The sequence below is a fragment of the Schistosoma mansoni genome (genome assembly GCF_000237925.1).
Source record: "Schistosoma mansoni, WGS project CABG00000000 data, supercontig 0134, strain Puerto Rico, whole genome shotgun sequence".
In the NCBI taxonomy this organism is placed as follows: Eukaryota; Metazoa; Platyhelminthes; class Trematoda; order Strigeidida; family Schistosomatidae; genus Schistosoma; species Schistosoma mansoni.
This window is the reverse complement of record NW_017386038.1, coordinates 843,812-860,256: the sequence shown is the minus strand read 5'-3', so window position 1 is coordinate 860,256 and position 16,445 is coordinate 843,812. Positions and strand designations below refer to the sequence as shown.

The window sequence follows — 16,445 nt, the reverse complement described above, 5'->3', positions numbered from 1 at the left end:
TGTGGTGTGGTCTACTTATATCCACATAAGTAGTATATGGTGTGGGTCAGACATACAATGTATTTTCGCAGAAAACCCATGAGAAAAGTACTGAAATGAACCGCAATCGTTTGGAAAATGCATGAGCAATTAAAATCAAAGAACAAACAGTGAACATGGAGGCTATTGGTTGTTAATTTGCAAATTCACTGTCCATTGTATGGTTATTACAATTTACTCAGATACTTTGTAATGTTTGCTTAAATACATTCCATTGTCCAACAGTCGTGTTCTGTTCACAACAGTAGTAGTAATATTTGTTGTTGTGGTTGTGTGGTGTGAGCTACTTATATTGACATAAGTAGTATATATAGTGAGCAAGGAATAGAATATCTGACAGCAGAAGATTGAGAAGATCAAGAAGAGTTGAACAGAAATTAAAAGCAATTTGTGTGGAAATCCAGGAACAATGAAGCCTGAGACAATTGAAGAACATTTTGCAAATAGAGTATCATAGTATGGTTTTTGCATTTTACCAAGTAACGTTGTAATTTGTGCAAAATATTTAGTTGGTTGTCCTCATGTGTGTTGTCATTCACTACATTTGGTGTCGCTGCCAACCAATAGGAGGAAGGGTGCTGTTCTGCGGACGCCGCTGCGGGTCTGGAGTTGAGGTGCTAGTTGGGCCAGTCTTGTGCGGAGAGTTGGCGTCGAGTAGAGTGTTCTGGCGTGGCGGCGTTGGCTGTAGCGGGTGCTGTTGACGGAGAGGAGCAGTGGGAAGTGCGGCTGCTGGATGGACATCGGATGTAGATGGCTCAGCAGGCCGGTGGAGTATGGATGTTGAACGTCCCAGGTGTCGGGTGCATGCGGATGTTGGTGCCACGGCAGGTCGACCGAGCTATGGAGGTCAGCGCGCCACACACTCGACATTCTCATGAACACTTTGGCACAGACTGCAGTGAAACAAGAAAGTGGCATGGCGAGCAGAACCACCGCATGAACGAATGCTTTAAAGGCGGACGAGTGTGGTGTGGTCTACTTATATCCACATAAGTAGTATATGGTGTGGGTCAGACATACAATGTATTTTCGCAGAAAACCCATGAGAAAAGTACTGAAATGAACCGCAATCGTTTGGAAAATGCATGAGCAATTAAAATCAAAGAACAAACAGTGAACATGGAGGCTATTGGTTGTTAATTTGCAAATTCACTGTCCATTGTATGGTTATTACGATTTACTCAGATACTTTGTAATGTTTGCTTAAATACATTCCATTGTCCAACAGTCGTGTTCTGTTCACAACAGTAGTAGTAATATTTGTTGTTGTGGTTGTGTGGTGTGAGCTACTTATATTGACATAAGTAGTATATATAGTGAGCAAGGAATAGAATATCTGACAGCAGAAGATTGAGAAGATCAAGAAGAGAAGAACAGAAATTAAAAGCAATTTGTGTGGAAATCCAGGAACAATGAAGCCTGAGACAATTGAAGAACATTTTGCAAATAGAGTATCATAGTATGGTTTTTGCATTTTACCAAGTAACGTTGTAATTTGTGCAAAATATTTATTTGGTTGTCCTCATGTGTGTTGTCATTCACTACATTTGGTGTCGCTGCCAACCAATAGGAGGAAGGGTGCTGTTCTGCGGACGCCGCTGCGGGTCTGGAGTTGAGGTGCTAGTTGGGCCAGTCTTGTGCGGAGAGTTGGCGTCGAGTAGAGTGTTCTGGCGTGGCGGCGTTGGCTGTAGCGGGTGCTGTTGACGGAGAGGAGCAGTGGGAAGTGCGGCTGCTGGATGGACATCGGATGTAGATGGCTCAGCAGGCCGGTGGAGTATGGATGTTGAACGTCCCAGGTGTCGGGTGCATGCGGATGTTGGTGCCACGGCAGGTCGACCGAGCTATGGAGGTCAGCGCGCCACACACTCGACATTCTCACGAACACTTTGGCACAGACTGCAGTGAAACAAGAAAGTGGCATGGCGAGCAGAACCACCGCATGAACGAATGCTTTAAAGGCGGACGAGTGTGGTGTGGTCTACTTATATCCACATAAGTAGTATATGGTGTGGGTCAGACATACAATGTATTTTCGCAGAAAACCCATGAGAAAAGTACTGAAATGAACCGCAATCGTTTGGAAAATGCATGAGCAATTAAAATCAAAGAACAAACAGTGAACATGGAGGCTATTGGTTGTTAATTTGCAAATTCACTGTCCATTGTATGGTTATTACAATTTACTCAGATACTTTGTAATGTTTGCTTAAATACATTCCATTGTCCAACAGTCGTGTTCTGTTCACAACAGTAGTAGTAATATTTGTTGTTGTGGTTGTGTGGTGTGAGCTACTTATATTGACATAAGTAGTATATATAGTGAGCAAGGAATAGAATATCTGACAGCAGAAGATTGAGAAGATCAAGAAGAGAAGAACAGAAATTAAAAGCAATTTGTGTGGAAATCCAGGAACAATGAAGCCTGAGACAATTGAAGAACATTTTGCAAATAGAGTATCATAGTATGGTTTTTGCATTTTACCAAGTAACGTTGTAATTTGTGCAAAATATTTAGTTGGTTGTCCTCATGTGTGTTGTCATTCACTACATTTGGTGTCGCTGCCAACCAATAGGAGGAAGGGTGCTGTTCTGCGGACGCCGCTGCGGGTCTGGAGTTGAGGTGCTAGTTGGGCCAGTCTTGTGCGGAGAGTTGGCGTCGAGTAGAGTGTTCTGGCGTGGCGGCGTTGGCTGTAGCGGGTGCTGTTGACGGAGAGGAGCAGTGGGAAGTGCGGCTGCTGGATGGACATCGGATGTAGATGGCTCAGCAGGCCGGTGGAGTATGGATGTTGAACGTCCCAGGTGTCGGGTGCATGCGGATGTTGGTGCCACGGCAGGTCGACCGAGCTATGGAGGTCAGCGCGCCACACACTCGACATTCTCACGAACACTTTGGCACAGACTGCAGTGAAACAAGAAAGTGGCATGGCGAGCAGAACCACCGCATGAACGAGTGCTTTAAAGGCGGACGAGTGTGGTGTGGTCTACTTATATCCACATAAGTAGTATATGGTGTGGGTCAGACATACAATGTATTTTCGCAGAAAACCCATGAGAAAAGTACTGAAATGAACCGCAATCGTTTGGAAAATGCATGAGCAATTAAAATCAAAGAACAAACAGTGAACATGGAGGCTATTGGTTGTTAATTTGCAAATTCACTGTCCATTGTATGGTTATTACAATTTACTCAGATACTTTGTAATGTTTGCTTAAATACATTCCATTGTCCAACAGTCGTGTTCTGTTCACAACAGTAGTAGTAATATTTGTTGTTGTGGTTGTGTGGTGTGAGCTACTTATATTGACATAAGTAGTATATATAGTGAGCAAGGAATAGAATATCTGACAGCAGAAGATTGAGAAGATCAAGAAGAGTTGAACAGAAATTAAAAGCAATTTGTGTGGAAATCCAGGAACAATGAAGCCTGAGACAATTGAAGAACATTTTGCAAATAGAGTATCATAGTATGGTTTTTGCATTTTACCAAGTAACGTTGTAATTTGTGCAAAATATTTATTTGGTTGTCCTCATGTGTGTTGTCATTCACTACATTTGGTGTCGCTGCCAACCAATAGGAGGAAGGGTGCTGTTCTGCGGACGCCGCTGCGGGTCTGGAGTTGAGGTGCTAGTTGGGCCAGTCTTGTGCGGAGAGTTGGCGTCGAGTAGAGTGTTCTGGCGTGGCGGCGTTGGCTGTAGCGGGTGCTGTTGACGGAGAGGAGCAGTGGGAAGTGCGGCTGCTGGATGGACATCGGATGTAGATGGCTCAGCAGGCCGGTGGAGTATGGATGTTGAACGTCCCAGGTGTCGGGTGCATGCGGATGTTGGTGCCACGGCAGGTCGACCGAGCTATGGAGGTCAGCGCGCCACACACTCGACATTCTCACGAACACTTTGGCACAGACTGCAGTGAAACAAGAAAGTGGCATGGCGAGCAGAACCACCGCATGAACGAATGCTTTAAAGGCGGACGAGTGTGGTGTGGTCTACTTATATCCACATAAGTAGTATATGGTGTGGGTCAGACATACAATGTATTTTCGCAGAAAACCCATGAGAAAAGTACTGAAATGAACCGCAATCGTTTGGAAAATGCATGAGCAATTAAAATCAAAGAAAAAACAGTGAACATGGAGGCTATTGGTTGTTAATTTGCAAATTCACTGTCCATTGTATGGTTATTACAATTTACTCAGATACTTTGTAATGTTTGCTTAAATACATTCCATTGTCCAACAGTCGTGTTCTGTTCACAACAGTAGTAGTAATATTTGTTGTTGTGGTTGTGTGGTGTGAGCTACTTATATTGACATAAGTAGTATATATAGTGAGCAAGGAATAGAATATCTGACAGCAGAAGATTGAGAAGATCAAGAAGAGAAGAACAGAAATTAAAAGCAATTTGTGTGGAAATCCAGGAACAATGAAGCCTGAGACAATTGAAGAACATTTTGCAAATAGAGTATCATAGTATGGTTTTTGCATTTTACCAAGTAACGTTGTAATTTGTGCAAAATATTTAGTTGGTTGTCCTCATGTGTGTTGTCATTCACTACATTTGGTGTCGCTGCCAACCAATAGGAGGAAGGGTGCTGTTCTGCGGACGCCGCTGCGGGTCTGGAGTTGAGGTGCTAGTTGGGCCAGTCTTGTGCGGAGAGTTGGCGTCGAGTAGAGTGTTCTGGCGTGGCGGCGTTGGCTGTAGCGGGTGCTGTTGACGGAGAGGAGCAGTGGGAAGTGCGGCTGCTGGATGGACATCGGATGTAGATGGCTCAGCAGGCCGGTGGAGTATGGATGTTGAACGTCCCAGGTGTCGGGTGCATGCGGATGTTGGTGCCACGGCAGGTCGACCGAGCTATGGAGGTCAGCGCGCCACACACTCGACATTCTCACGAACACTTTGGCACAGACTGCAGTGAAACAAGAAAGTGGCATGGCGAGCAGAACCACCGCATGAACGAATGCTTTAAAGGCGGACGAGTGTGGTGTGGTCTACTTATATCCACATAAGTAGTATATGGTGTGGGTCAGACATACAATGTATTTTCGCAGAAAACCCATGAGAAAAGTACTGAAATGAACCGCAATCGTTTGGAAAATGCATGAGCAATTAAAATCAAAGAACAAACAGTGAACATGGAGGCTATTGGTTGTTAATTTGCAAATTCACTGTCCATTGTATGGTTATTACAATTTACTCAGATACTTTGTAATGTTTGCTTAAATACATTCCATTGTCCAACAGTCGTGTTCTGTTCACAACAGTAGTAGTAATATTTGTTGTTGTGGTTGTGTGGTGTGAGCTACTTATATTGACATAAGTAGTATATATAGTGAGCAAGGAATAGAATATCTGACAGCAGAAGATTGAGAAGATCAAGAAGAGAAGAACAGAAATTAAAAGCAATTTGTGTGGAAATCCAGGAACAATGAAGCCTGAGACAATTGAAGAACATTTTGCAAATAGAGTATCATAGTATGGTTTTTGCATTTTACCAAGTAACGTGGTAATTTGTGCAAAATATTTAGTTGGTTGTCCTCATGTGTGTTGTCATTCACTACATTTGGTGTCGCTGCCAACCAATAGGAGGAAGGGTGCTGTTCTGCGGACGCCGCTGCGGGTCTGGAGTTGAGGTGCTAGTTGGGCCAGTCTTGTGCGGAGAGTTGGCGTCGAGTAGAGTGTTCTGGCGTGGCGGCGTTGGCTGTAGCGGGTGCTGTTGACGGAGAGGAGCAGTGGGAAGTGCGGCTGCTGGATGGACATCGGATGTAGATGGCTCAGCAGGCCGGTGGAGTATGGATGTTGAACGTCCCAGGTGTCGGGTGCATGCGGATGTTGGTGCCACGGCAGGTCGACCGAGCTATGGAGGTCAGCGCGCCACACACTCGACATTCTCACGAACACTTTGGCACAGACTGCAGTGAAACAAGAAAGTGGCATGGCGAGCAGAACCACCGCATGAACGAATGCTTTAAAGGCGGACGAGTGTGGTGTGGTCTACTTATATCCACATAAGTAGTATATGGTGTGGGTCAGACATACAATGTATTTTCGCAGAAAACCCATGAGAAAAGTACTGAAATGAACCGCAATCGTTTGGAAAATGCATGAGCAATTAAAATCAAAGAACAAACAGTGAACATGGAGGCTATTGGTTGTTAATTTGCAAATTCACTGTCCATTGTATGGTTATTACAATTTACTCAGATACTTTGTAATGTTTGCTTAAATACATTCCATTGTCCAACAGTCGTGTTCTGTTCACAACAGTAGTAGTAATATTTGTTGTTGTGGTTGTGTGGTGTGAGCTACTTATATTGACATAAGTAGTATATATAGTGAGCAAGGAATAGAATATCTGACAGCAGAAGATTGAGAAGATCAAGAAGAGAAGAACAGAAATTAAAAGCAATTTGTGTGGAAATCCAGGAACAATGAAGCCTGAGACAATTGAAGAACATTTTGCAAATAGAGTATCATAGTATGGTTTTTGCATTTTACCAAGTAACGTTGTAATTTGTGCAAAATATTTAGTTGGTTGTCCTCATGTGTGTTGTCATTCACTACATTTGGTGTCGCTGCCAACCAATAGGAGGAAGGGTGCTGTTCTGCGGACGCCGCTGCGGGTCTGGAGTTGAGGTGCTAGTTGGGCCAGTCTTGTGCGGATAGTTGGCGTCGAGTAGAGTGTTCTGGCGTGGCGGCGTTGGCTGTAGCGGGTGCTGTTGACGGAGAGGAGCAGTGGGAAGTGCGGCTGCTGGATGGACATCGGATGTAGATGGCTCAGCAGGCCGGTGGAGTATGGATGTTGAACGTCCCAGGTGTCGGGTGCATGCGGATGTTGGTGCCACGGCAGGTCGACCGAGCTATGGAGGTCAGCGCGCCACACACTCGACATTCTCACGAACACTTTGGCACAGACTGCAGTGAAACAAGAAAGTGGCATGGCGAGCAGAACCACCGCATGAACGAGTGCTTTAAAGGCGGACGAGTGTGGTGTGGTCTACTTATATCCACATAAGTAGTATATGGTGTGGGTCAGACATACAATGTATTTTCGCAGAAAACCCATGAGAAAAGTACTGAAATGAACCGCAATCGTTTGGAAAATGCATGAGCAATTAAAATCAAAGAACAAACAGTGAACATGGAGGCTATTGGTTGTTAATTTGCAAATTCACTGTCCATTGTATGGTTATTACAATTTACTCAGATACTTTGTAATGTTTGCTTAAATACATTCCATTGTCCAACAGTCGTGTTCTGTTCACAACAGTAGTAGTAATATTTGTTGTTGTGGTTGTGTGGTGTGAGCTACTTATATTGACATAAGTAGTATATATAGTGAGCAAGGAATAGAATATCTGACAGCAGAAGATTGAGAAGATCAAGAAGAGTTGAACAGAAATTAAAAGCAATTTGTGTGGAAATCCAGGAACAATGAAGCCTGAGACAATTGAAGAACATTTTGCAAATAGAGTATCATAGTATGGTTTTTGCATTTTACCAAGTAACGTTGTAATTTGTGCAAAATATTTAGTTGGTTGTCCTCATGTGTGTTGTCATTCACTACATTTGGTGTCGCTGCCAACCAATAGGAGGAAGGGTGCTGTTCTGCGGACGCCGCTGCGGGTCTGGAGTTGAGTTGCTAGTTGGGCCAGTCTTGTGCGGAGAGTTGGCGTCGAGTAGAGTGTTCTGGCGTGGCGGCGTTGGCTGTAGCGGGTGCTGTTGACGGAGAGGAGCAGTGGGAAGTGCGGCTGCTGGATGGACATCGGATGTAGATGGCTCAGCAGGCCGGTGGAGTATGGATGTTGAACGTCCCAGGTGTCGGGTGCATGCGGATGTTGGTGCCACGGCAGGTCGACCGAGCTATGGAGGTCAGCGCGCCACACACTCGACATTCTCATGAACACTTTGGCACAGACTGCAGTGAAACAAGAAAGTGGCATGGCGAGCAGAACCACCGCATGAACGAATGCTTTAAAGGCGGACGAGTGTGGTGTGGTCTACTTATATCCACATAAGTAGTATATGGTGTGGGTCAGACATACAATGTATTTTCGCAGAAAACCCATGAGAAAAGTACTGAAATGAACCGCAATCGTTTGGAAAATGCATGAGCAATTAAAATCAAAGAACAAACAGTGAACATGGAGGCTATTGGTTGTTAATTTGCAAATTCACTGTCCATTGTATGGTTATTACAATTTACTCAGATACTTTGTAATGTTTGCTTAAATACATTCCATTGTCCAACAGTCGTGTTCTGTTCACAACAGTAGTAGTAATATTTGTTGTTGTGGTTGTGTGGTGTGAGCTACTTATATTGACATAAGTAGTATATATAGTGAGCAAGGAATAGAATATCTGACAGCAGAAGATTGAGAAGATCAAGAAGAGAAGAACAGAAATTAAAAGCAATTTGTGTGGAAATCCAGGAACAATGAAGCCTGAGACAATTGAAGAACATTTTGCAAATAGAGTATCATAGTATGGTTTTTGCATTTTACCAAGTAACGTTGTAATTTGTGCAAAATATTTAGTTGGTTGTCCTCATGTGTGTTGTCATTCACTACATTTGGTGTCGCTGCCAACCAATAGGAGGAAGGGTGCTGTTCTGCGGACGCCGCTGCGGGTCTGGAGTTGAGGTGCTAGTTGGGCCAGTCTTGTGCGGAGAGTTGGCGTCGAGTAGAGTGTTCTGGCGTGGCGGCGTTGGCTGTAGCGGGTGCTGTTGACGGAGAGGAGCAGTGGGAAGTGCGGCTGCTGGATGGACATCGGATGTAGATGGCTCAGCAGGCCGGTGGAGTATGGATGTTGAACGTCCCAGGTGTCGGGTGCATGCGGATGTTGGTGCCACGGCAGGTCGACCGAGCTATGGAGGTCAGCGCGCCACACACTCGACATTCTCACGAACACTTTGGCACAGACTGCAGTGAAACAAGAAAGTGGCATGGCGAGCAGAACCACCGCATGAACGAATGCTTTAAAGGCGGACGAGTGTGGTGTGGTCTACTTATATCCACATAAGTAGTATATGGTGTGGGTCAGACATACAATGTATTTTCGCAGAAAACCCATGAGAAAAGTACTGAAATGAACCGCAATCGTTTGGAAAATGCATGAGCAATTAAAATCAAAGAACAAACAGTGAACATGGAGGCTATTGGTTGTTAATTTGCAAATTCACTGTCCATTGTATGGTTATTACAATTTACTCAGATACTTTGTAATGTTTGCTTAAATACATTCCATTGTCCAACAGTCGTGTTCTGTTCACAACAGTAGTAGTAATATTTGTTGTTGTGGTTGTGTGGTGTGAGCTACTTATATTGACATAAGTAGTATATATAGTGAGCAAGGAATAGAATATCTGACAGCAGAAGATTGAGAAGATCAAGAAGAGAAGAACAGAAATTAAAAGCAATTTGTGTGGAAATCCAGGAACAATGAAGCCTGAGACAATTGAAGAACATTTTGCAAATAGAGTATGATAGTATGGTTTTTGCATTTTACCAAGTAACGTTGTAATTTGTGCAAAATATTTAGTTGGTTGTCCTCATGTGTGTTGTCATTCACTACATTTGGTGTCGCTGCCAACCAATAGGAGGAAGGGTGCTGTTCTGCGGACGCCGCTGCGGGTCTGGAGTTGAGGTGCTAGTTGGGCCAGTCTTGTGCGGAGAGTTGGCGTCGAGTAGAGTGTTCTGGCGTGGCGGCGTTGGCTGTAGCGGGTGCTGTTGACGGAGAGGAGCAGTGGGAAGTGCGGCTGCTGGATGGACATCGGATGTAGATGGCTCAGCAGGCCGGTGGAGTATGGATGTTGAACGTCCCAGGTGTCGGGTGCATGCGGATGTTGGTGCCACGGCAGGTCGACCGAGCTATGGAGGTCAGCGCGCCACACACTCGACATTCTCACGAACACTTTGGCACAGACTGCAGTGAAACAAGAAAGTGGCATGGCGAGCAGAACCACCGCATGAACGAATGCTTTAAAGGCGGACGAGTGTGGTGTGGTCTACTTATATCCACATAAGTAGTATATGGTGTGGGTCAGACATACAATGTATTTTCGCAGAAAACCCATGAGAAAAGTACTGAAATGAACCGCAATCGTTTGGAAAATGCATGAGCAATTAAAATCAAAGAAAAAACAGTGAACATGGAGGCTATTGGTTGTTAATTTGCAAATTCACTGTCCATTGTATGGTTATTACAATTTACTCAGATACTTTGTAATGTTTGCTTAAATACATTCCATTGTCCAACAGTCGTGTTCTGTTCACAACAGTAGTAGTAATATTTGTTGTTGTGGTTGTGTGGTGTGAGCTACTTATATTGACATAAGTAGTATATATAGTGAGCAAGGAATAGAATATCTGACAGCAGAAGATTGAGAAGATCAAGAAGAGAAGAACAGAAATTAAAAGCAATTTGTGTGGAAATCCAGGAACAATGAAGCCTGAGACAATTGAAGAACATTTTGCAAATAGAGTATCATAGTATGGTTTTTGCATTTTACCAAGTAACGTTGTAATTTGTGCAAAATATTTAGTTGGTTGTCCTCTTGTGTGTTGTCATTCACTACATTTGGTGTCGCTGCCAACCAGTAGGAGGAAGGGTGCTGTCTGCGGACGCCGCTGCGGGTCTGGAGTTGAGGTGCTAGTTGGGCCAGTCTTGTGCGGAGAGTTGGCGTCGAGTAGAGTGTTCTGGCGTGTCGGCGTTGGCTGTAGCGGGTGCTGTTGACGGAGAGGAGCAGTGGGAAGTGCGGCTGCTGGATGGACATCGGATGTAGATGGCTCAGCAGGCCGGTGGAGTATGGATGTTGAACGTCCCAGGTGTCGGGTGCATGCGGATGTTGGTGCCACGGCAGGTCGACCGAGCTATGGAGGTCAGCGCGCCACACACTCGACATTCTCACGAATACTTTGGCACAGACTGCAGTGAAACAAGAAAGTGGCATGGCGAGCAGAACCACCGCATGAACGAATGCTTTAAAGGCGGACGAGTGTGGTGTGGTCTACTTATATCCACATAAGTAGTATATGGTGTGGGTCAGACATACAATGTATTTTCGCAGAAAACCCATGAGAAAAGTACTGAAATGAACCGCAATCGTTTGGAAAATGCATGAGCAATTAAAATCAAAGAAAAAACAGTGAACATGGAGGCTATTGGTTGTTAATTTGCAAATTCACTGTCCATTGTATGGTTATTACAATTTACTCAGATACTTTGTAATGTTTGCTTAAATACATTCCATTGTCCAACAGTCGTGTTCTGTTCACAACAGTAGTAGTAATATTTGTTGTTGTGGTTGTGTGGTGTGAGCTACTTATATTGACATAAGTAGTATATATAGTGAGCAAGGAATAGAATATCTGACAGCAGAAGATTGAGAAGATCAAGAAGAGAAGAACAGAAATTAAAAGCAATTTGTGTGGAAATCCAGGAACAATGAAGCCTGAGACAATTGAAGAACATTTTGCAAATAGAGTATCATAGTATGGTTTTTGCATTTTACCAAGTAACGTTGTAATTTGTGCAAAATATTTAGTTGGTTGTCCTCTTGTGTGTTGTCATTCACTACATTTGGTGTCGCTGCCAACCAATAGGAGGAAGGGTGCTGTTCTGCGGACGCCGCTGCGGGTCTGGAGTTGAGGTGCTAGTTGGGCCAGTCTTGTGCGGAGAGTTGGCGTCGAGTAGAGTGTTCTGGCGTGGCGGCGTTGGCTGTAGCGGGTGCTGTTGACGGAGAGGAGCAGTGGGAAGTGCGGCTGCTGGATGGACATCGGATGTAGATGGCTCAGCAGGCCGGTGGAGTATGGATGTTGAACGTCCCAGGTGTCGGGTGCATGCGGATGTTGGTGCCACGGCAGGTCGACCGAGCTATGGAGGTCAGCGCGCCACACACTCGACATTCTCACGAACACTTTGGCACAGACTGCAGTGAAACAAGAAAGTGGCATGGCGAGCAGAACCACCGCATGAACGAATGCTTTAAAGGCGGACGAGTGTGGTGTGGTCTACTTATATCCACATAAGTAGTATATGGTGTGGGTCAGACATACAATGTATTTTCGCAGAAAACCCATGAGAAAAGTACTGAAATGAACCGCAATCGTTTGGAAAATGCATGAGCAATTAAAATCAAAGAACAAACAGTGAACATGGAGGCTATTGGTTGTTAATTTGCAAATTCACTGTCCATTGTATGGTTATTACAATTTACTCAGATACTTTGTAATGTTTGCTTAAATACATTCCATTGTCCAACAGTCGTGTTCTGTTCACAACAGTAGTAGTAATATTTGTTGTTGTGGTTGTGTGGTGTGAGCTACTTATATTGACATAAGTAGTATATATAGTGAGCAAGGAATAGAATATCTGACAGCAGAAGATTGAGAAGATCAAGAAGAGAAGAACAGAAATTAAAAGCAATTTGTGTGGAAATCCAGGAACAATGAAGCCTGAGACAATTGAAGAACATTTTGCAAATAGAGTATGATAGTATGGTTTTTGCATTTTACCAAGTAACGTTGTAATTTGTGCAAAATATTTAGTTGGTTGTCCTCATGTGTGTTGTCATTCACTACATTTGGTGTCGCTGCCAACCAATAGGAGGAAGGGTGCTGTTCTGCGGACGCCGCTGCGGGTCTGGAGTTGAGGTGCTAGTTGGGCCAGTCTTGTGCGGAGAGTTGGCGTCGAGTAGAGTGTTCTGGCGTGTCGGCGTTGGCTGTAGCGGGTGCTGTTGACGGAGAGGAGCAGTGGGAAGTGCGGCTGCTGGATGGACATCGGATGTAGATGGCTCAGCAGGCCGGTGGAGTATGGATGTTGAACGTCCCAGGTGTCGGGTGCATGCGGATGTTGGTGCCACGGCAGGTCGACCGAGCTATGGAGGTCAGCGCGCCACACACTCGACATTCTCACGAACACTTTGGCACAGACTGCAGTGAAACAAGAAAGTGGCATGGCGAGCAGAACCACCGCATGAACGAATGCTTTAAAGGCGGACGAGTGTGGTGTGGTCTACTTATATCCACATAAGTAGTATATGGTGTGGGTCAGACATACAATGTATTTTCGCAGAAAACCCATGAGAAAAGTACTGAAATGAACCGCAATCGTTTGGAAAATGCATGAGCAATTAAAATCAAAGAAAAAACAGTGAACATGGAGGCTATTGGTTGTTAATTTGCAAATTCACTGTCCATTGTATGGTTATTACAATTTACTCAGATACTTTGTAATGTTTGCTTAAATACATTCCATTGTCCAACAGTCGTGTTCTGTTCACAACAGTAGTAGTAATATTTGTTGTTGTGGTTGTGTGGTGTGAGCTACTTATATTGACATAAGTAGTATATATAGTGAGCAAGGAATAGAATATCTGACAGCAGAAGATTGAGAAGATCAAGAAGAGAAGAACAGAAATTAAAAGCAATTTGTGTGGAAATCCAGGAACAATGAAGCCTGAGACAATTGAAGAACATTTTGCAAATAGAGTATCATAGTATGGTTTTTGCATTTTACCAAGTAACGTTGTAATTTGTGCAAAATATTTAGTTGGTTGTCCTCTTGTGTGTTGTCATTCACTACATTTGGTGTCGCTGCCAACCAATAGGAGGAAGGGTGCTGTTCTGCGGACGCCGCTGCGGGTCTGGAGTTGAGGTGCTAGTTGGGCCAGTCTTGTGCGGAGAGTTGGCGTCGAGTAGAGTGTTCTGGCGTGGCGGCGTTGGCTGTAGCGGGTGCTGTTGACGGAGAGGAGCAGTGGGAAGTGCGGCTGCTGGATGGACATCGGATGTAGATGGCTCAGCAGGCCGGTGGAGTATGGATGTTGAACGTCCCAGGTGTCGGGTGCATGCGGATGTTGGTGCCACGGCAGGTCGACCGAGCTATGGAGGTCAGCGCGCCACACACTCGACATTCTCACGAACACTTTGGCACAGACTGCAGTGAAACAAGAAAGTGGCATGGCGAGCAGAACCACCGCATGAACGAATGCTTTAAAGGCGGACGAGTGTGGTGTGGTCTACTTATATCCACATAAGTAGTATATGGTGTGGGTCAGACATACAATGTATTTTCGCAGAAAACCCATGAGAAAAGTACTGAAATGAACCGCAATCGTTTGGAAAATGCATGAGCAATTAAAATCAAAGAAAAAACAGTGAACATGGAGGCTATTGGTTGTTAATTTGCAAATTCACTGTCCATTGTATGGTTATTACAATTTACTCAGATACTTTGTAATGTTTGCTTAAATACATTCCATTGTCCAACAGTCGTGTTCTGTTCACAACAGTAGTAGTAATATTTGTTGTTGTGGTTGTGTGGTGTGAGCTACTTATATTGACATAAGTAGTATATATAGTGAGCAAGGAATAGAATATCTGACAGCAGAAGATTGAGAAGATCAAGAAGAGAAGAACAGAAATTAAAAGCAATTTGTGTGGAAATCCAGGAACAATGAAGCCTGAGACAATTGAAGAACATTTTGCAAATAGAGTATCATAGTATGGTTTTTGCATTTTACCAAGTAACGTTGTAATTTGTGCAAAATATTTAGTTGGTTGTCCTCTTGTGTGTTGTCATTCACTACATTTGGTGTCGCTGCCAACCAATAGGAGGAAGGGTGCTGTTCTGCGGACGCCGCTGCGGGTCTGGAGTTGAGGTGCTAGTTGGGCCAGTCTTGTGCGGAGAGTTGGCGTCGAGTAGAGTGTTCTGGCGTGTCGGCGTTGGCTGTAGCGGGTGCTGTTGACGGAGAGGAGCAGTGGGAAGTGCGGCTGCTGGATGGACATCGGATGTAGATGGCTCAGCAGGCCGGTGGAGTATGGATGTTGAACGTCCCAGGTGTCGGGTGCATGCGGATGTTGGTGCCACGGCAGGTCGACCGAGCTATGGAGGTCAGCGCGCCACACACTCGACATTCTCACGAACACTTTGGCACAGACTGCAGTGAAACAAGAAAGTGGCATGGCGAGCAGAACCACCGCATGAACGAATGCTTTAAAGGCGGACGAGTGTGGTGTGGTCTACTTATATCCACATAAGTAGTATATGGTGTGGGTCAGACATACAATGTATTTTCGCAGAAAACCCATGAGAAAAGTACTGAAATGAACCGCAATCGTTTGGAAAATGCATGAGCAATTAAAATCAAAGAACAAACAGTGAACATGGAGGCTATTGGTTGTTAATTTGCAAATTCACTGTCCATTGTATGGTTATTACAATTTACTCAGATACTTTGTAATGTTTGCTTAAATACATTCCATTGTCCAACAGTCGTGTTCTGTTCACAACAGTAGTAGTAATATTTGTTGTTGTGGTTGTGTGGTGTGAGCTACTTATATTGACATAAGTAGTATATATAGTGAGCAAGGAATAGAATATCTGACAGCAGAAGATTGAGAAGATCAAGAAGAGAAGAACAGAAATTAAAAGCAATTTGTGTGGAAATCCAGGAACAATGAAGCCTGAGACAATTGAAGAACATTTTGCAAATAGAGTATCATAGTATGGTTTTTGCATTTTACCAAGTAACGTTGTAGTTTGTGCAAAATATTTAGTTGGTTGTCCTCATGTGTGTTGTCATTCACTACATTTGGTGTCGCTGCCAACCAGTAGGAGGAAGGGTGCTGTTCTGCGGACGCCGCTGCGGGTCTGGAGTTGAGGTGCTAGTTGGGCCAGTCTTGTGCGGATAGTTGGCGTCGAGTGGAGAGATCTGGCGTGGCGGCGTTGGCTGTAGCGGGTGCTGTTGACGGAGAGGAGCAGTGGGAAGTGCGGCTGCTGGATGGACATCGGATGTAGATGGCTCAGCAGGCCGGTGGAGTATGGATGTTGAACGTCCCAGGTGTCGGGTGCATGCGGATGTTGGTGCCACGGCAGGTCGACCGAGCTATGGAGGTCAGCGCGCCACACACTCGACATTCTCACGAACACTTTGGCACAGACTGCAGTGAAACAAGAAAGTGGCATGGCGAGCAGAACCACCGCATGAACGAATGCTTTAAAGGCGGACGAGTGTGGTGTGGTCTACTTATATCCACATAAGTAGTATATATGGTGAGCAAGGAATAGAATATCTGACAGCAGAAGATTGAGAAGATCAAGAAGAGAAGAACAGAAATCAAAAGCAATTTGTGTGGAAATCCAGGAACAATGAAGCCTGAGACAATTGAAGAACATTTTGCAAATAGAGTATCATAGTATGGTTTTTGCATTTTACCAAGTAACGTTGTAATTTGTGCAAAATATTTAGTTGGTTGTCCTCATGTGTGTTGTCATTCACTACATTTGGTGTCGCTGCCAACCAATAGGAGGAAGGGTGCTGTTCTGCGGACGCCGCTGCGGGTCTGGAGTTGAGGTGCTAGTTGGGCCAGTCTTGTGCGGAGAGTTGGCGTCGAGTAGAGTGTTCTGGCG

At 44.6% G+C, this 16,445-nt stretch overlaps 3 protein-coding genes across 3 annotated transcripts; all 3 read right to left on the bottom strand.

Annotated features, from left to right (window-relative positions):
• Window positions 1-6,588: 6,588 nt before the first annotated feature.
• Smp_204630 (unnamed protein product) lies at window positions 6,589-6,975 on the bottom strand (the record flags this gene model as incomplete). The annotated part of the gene is made up of 1 exon (XM_018789731.1): window positions 6,589-6,975. One exon carries the CDS (start codon window positions 6,973-6,975, stop codon window positions 6,589-6,591), a length of 387 nt encoding a protein of 128 aa, XP_018646452.1.
• A 1,619-nt stretch (window positions 6,976-8,594) lies between these two features.
• On the bottom strand, window positions 8,595-8,981 carry Smp_117000 (hypothetical protein; the record flags this gene model as incomplete). Its single annotated transcript, XM_018789720.1, has 1 exon — window positions 8,595-8,981. The coding sequence occupies one exon, from the start codon at window positions 8,979-8,981 to the stop codon at window positions 8,595-8,597; it is 387 nt and encodes a 128-aa protein (XP_018646451.1).
• A 6,633-nt stretch (window positions 8,982-15,614) lies between these two features.
• On the bottom strand, window positions 15,615-16,001 carry Smp_204620 (unnamed protein product; the record flags this gene model as incomplete). The annotated part of the gene is made up of 1 exon (XM_018789709.1): window positions 15,615-16,001. One exon carries the CDS (start codon window positions 15,999-16,001, stop codon window positions 15,615-15,617), a length of 387 nt encoding a protein of 128 aa, XP_018646450.1.
• Window positions 16,002-16,445: the final 444 nt, after the last annotated feature.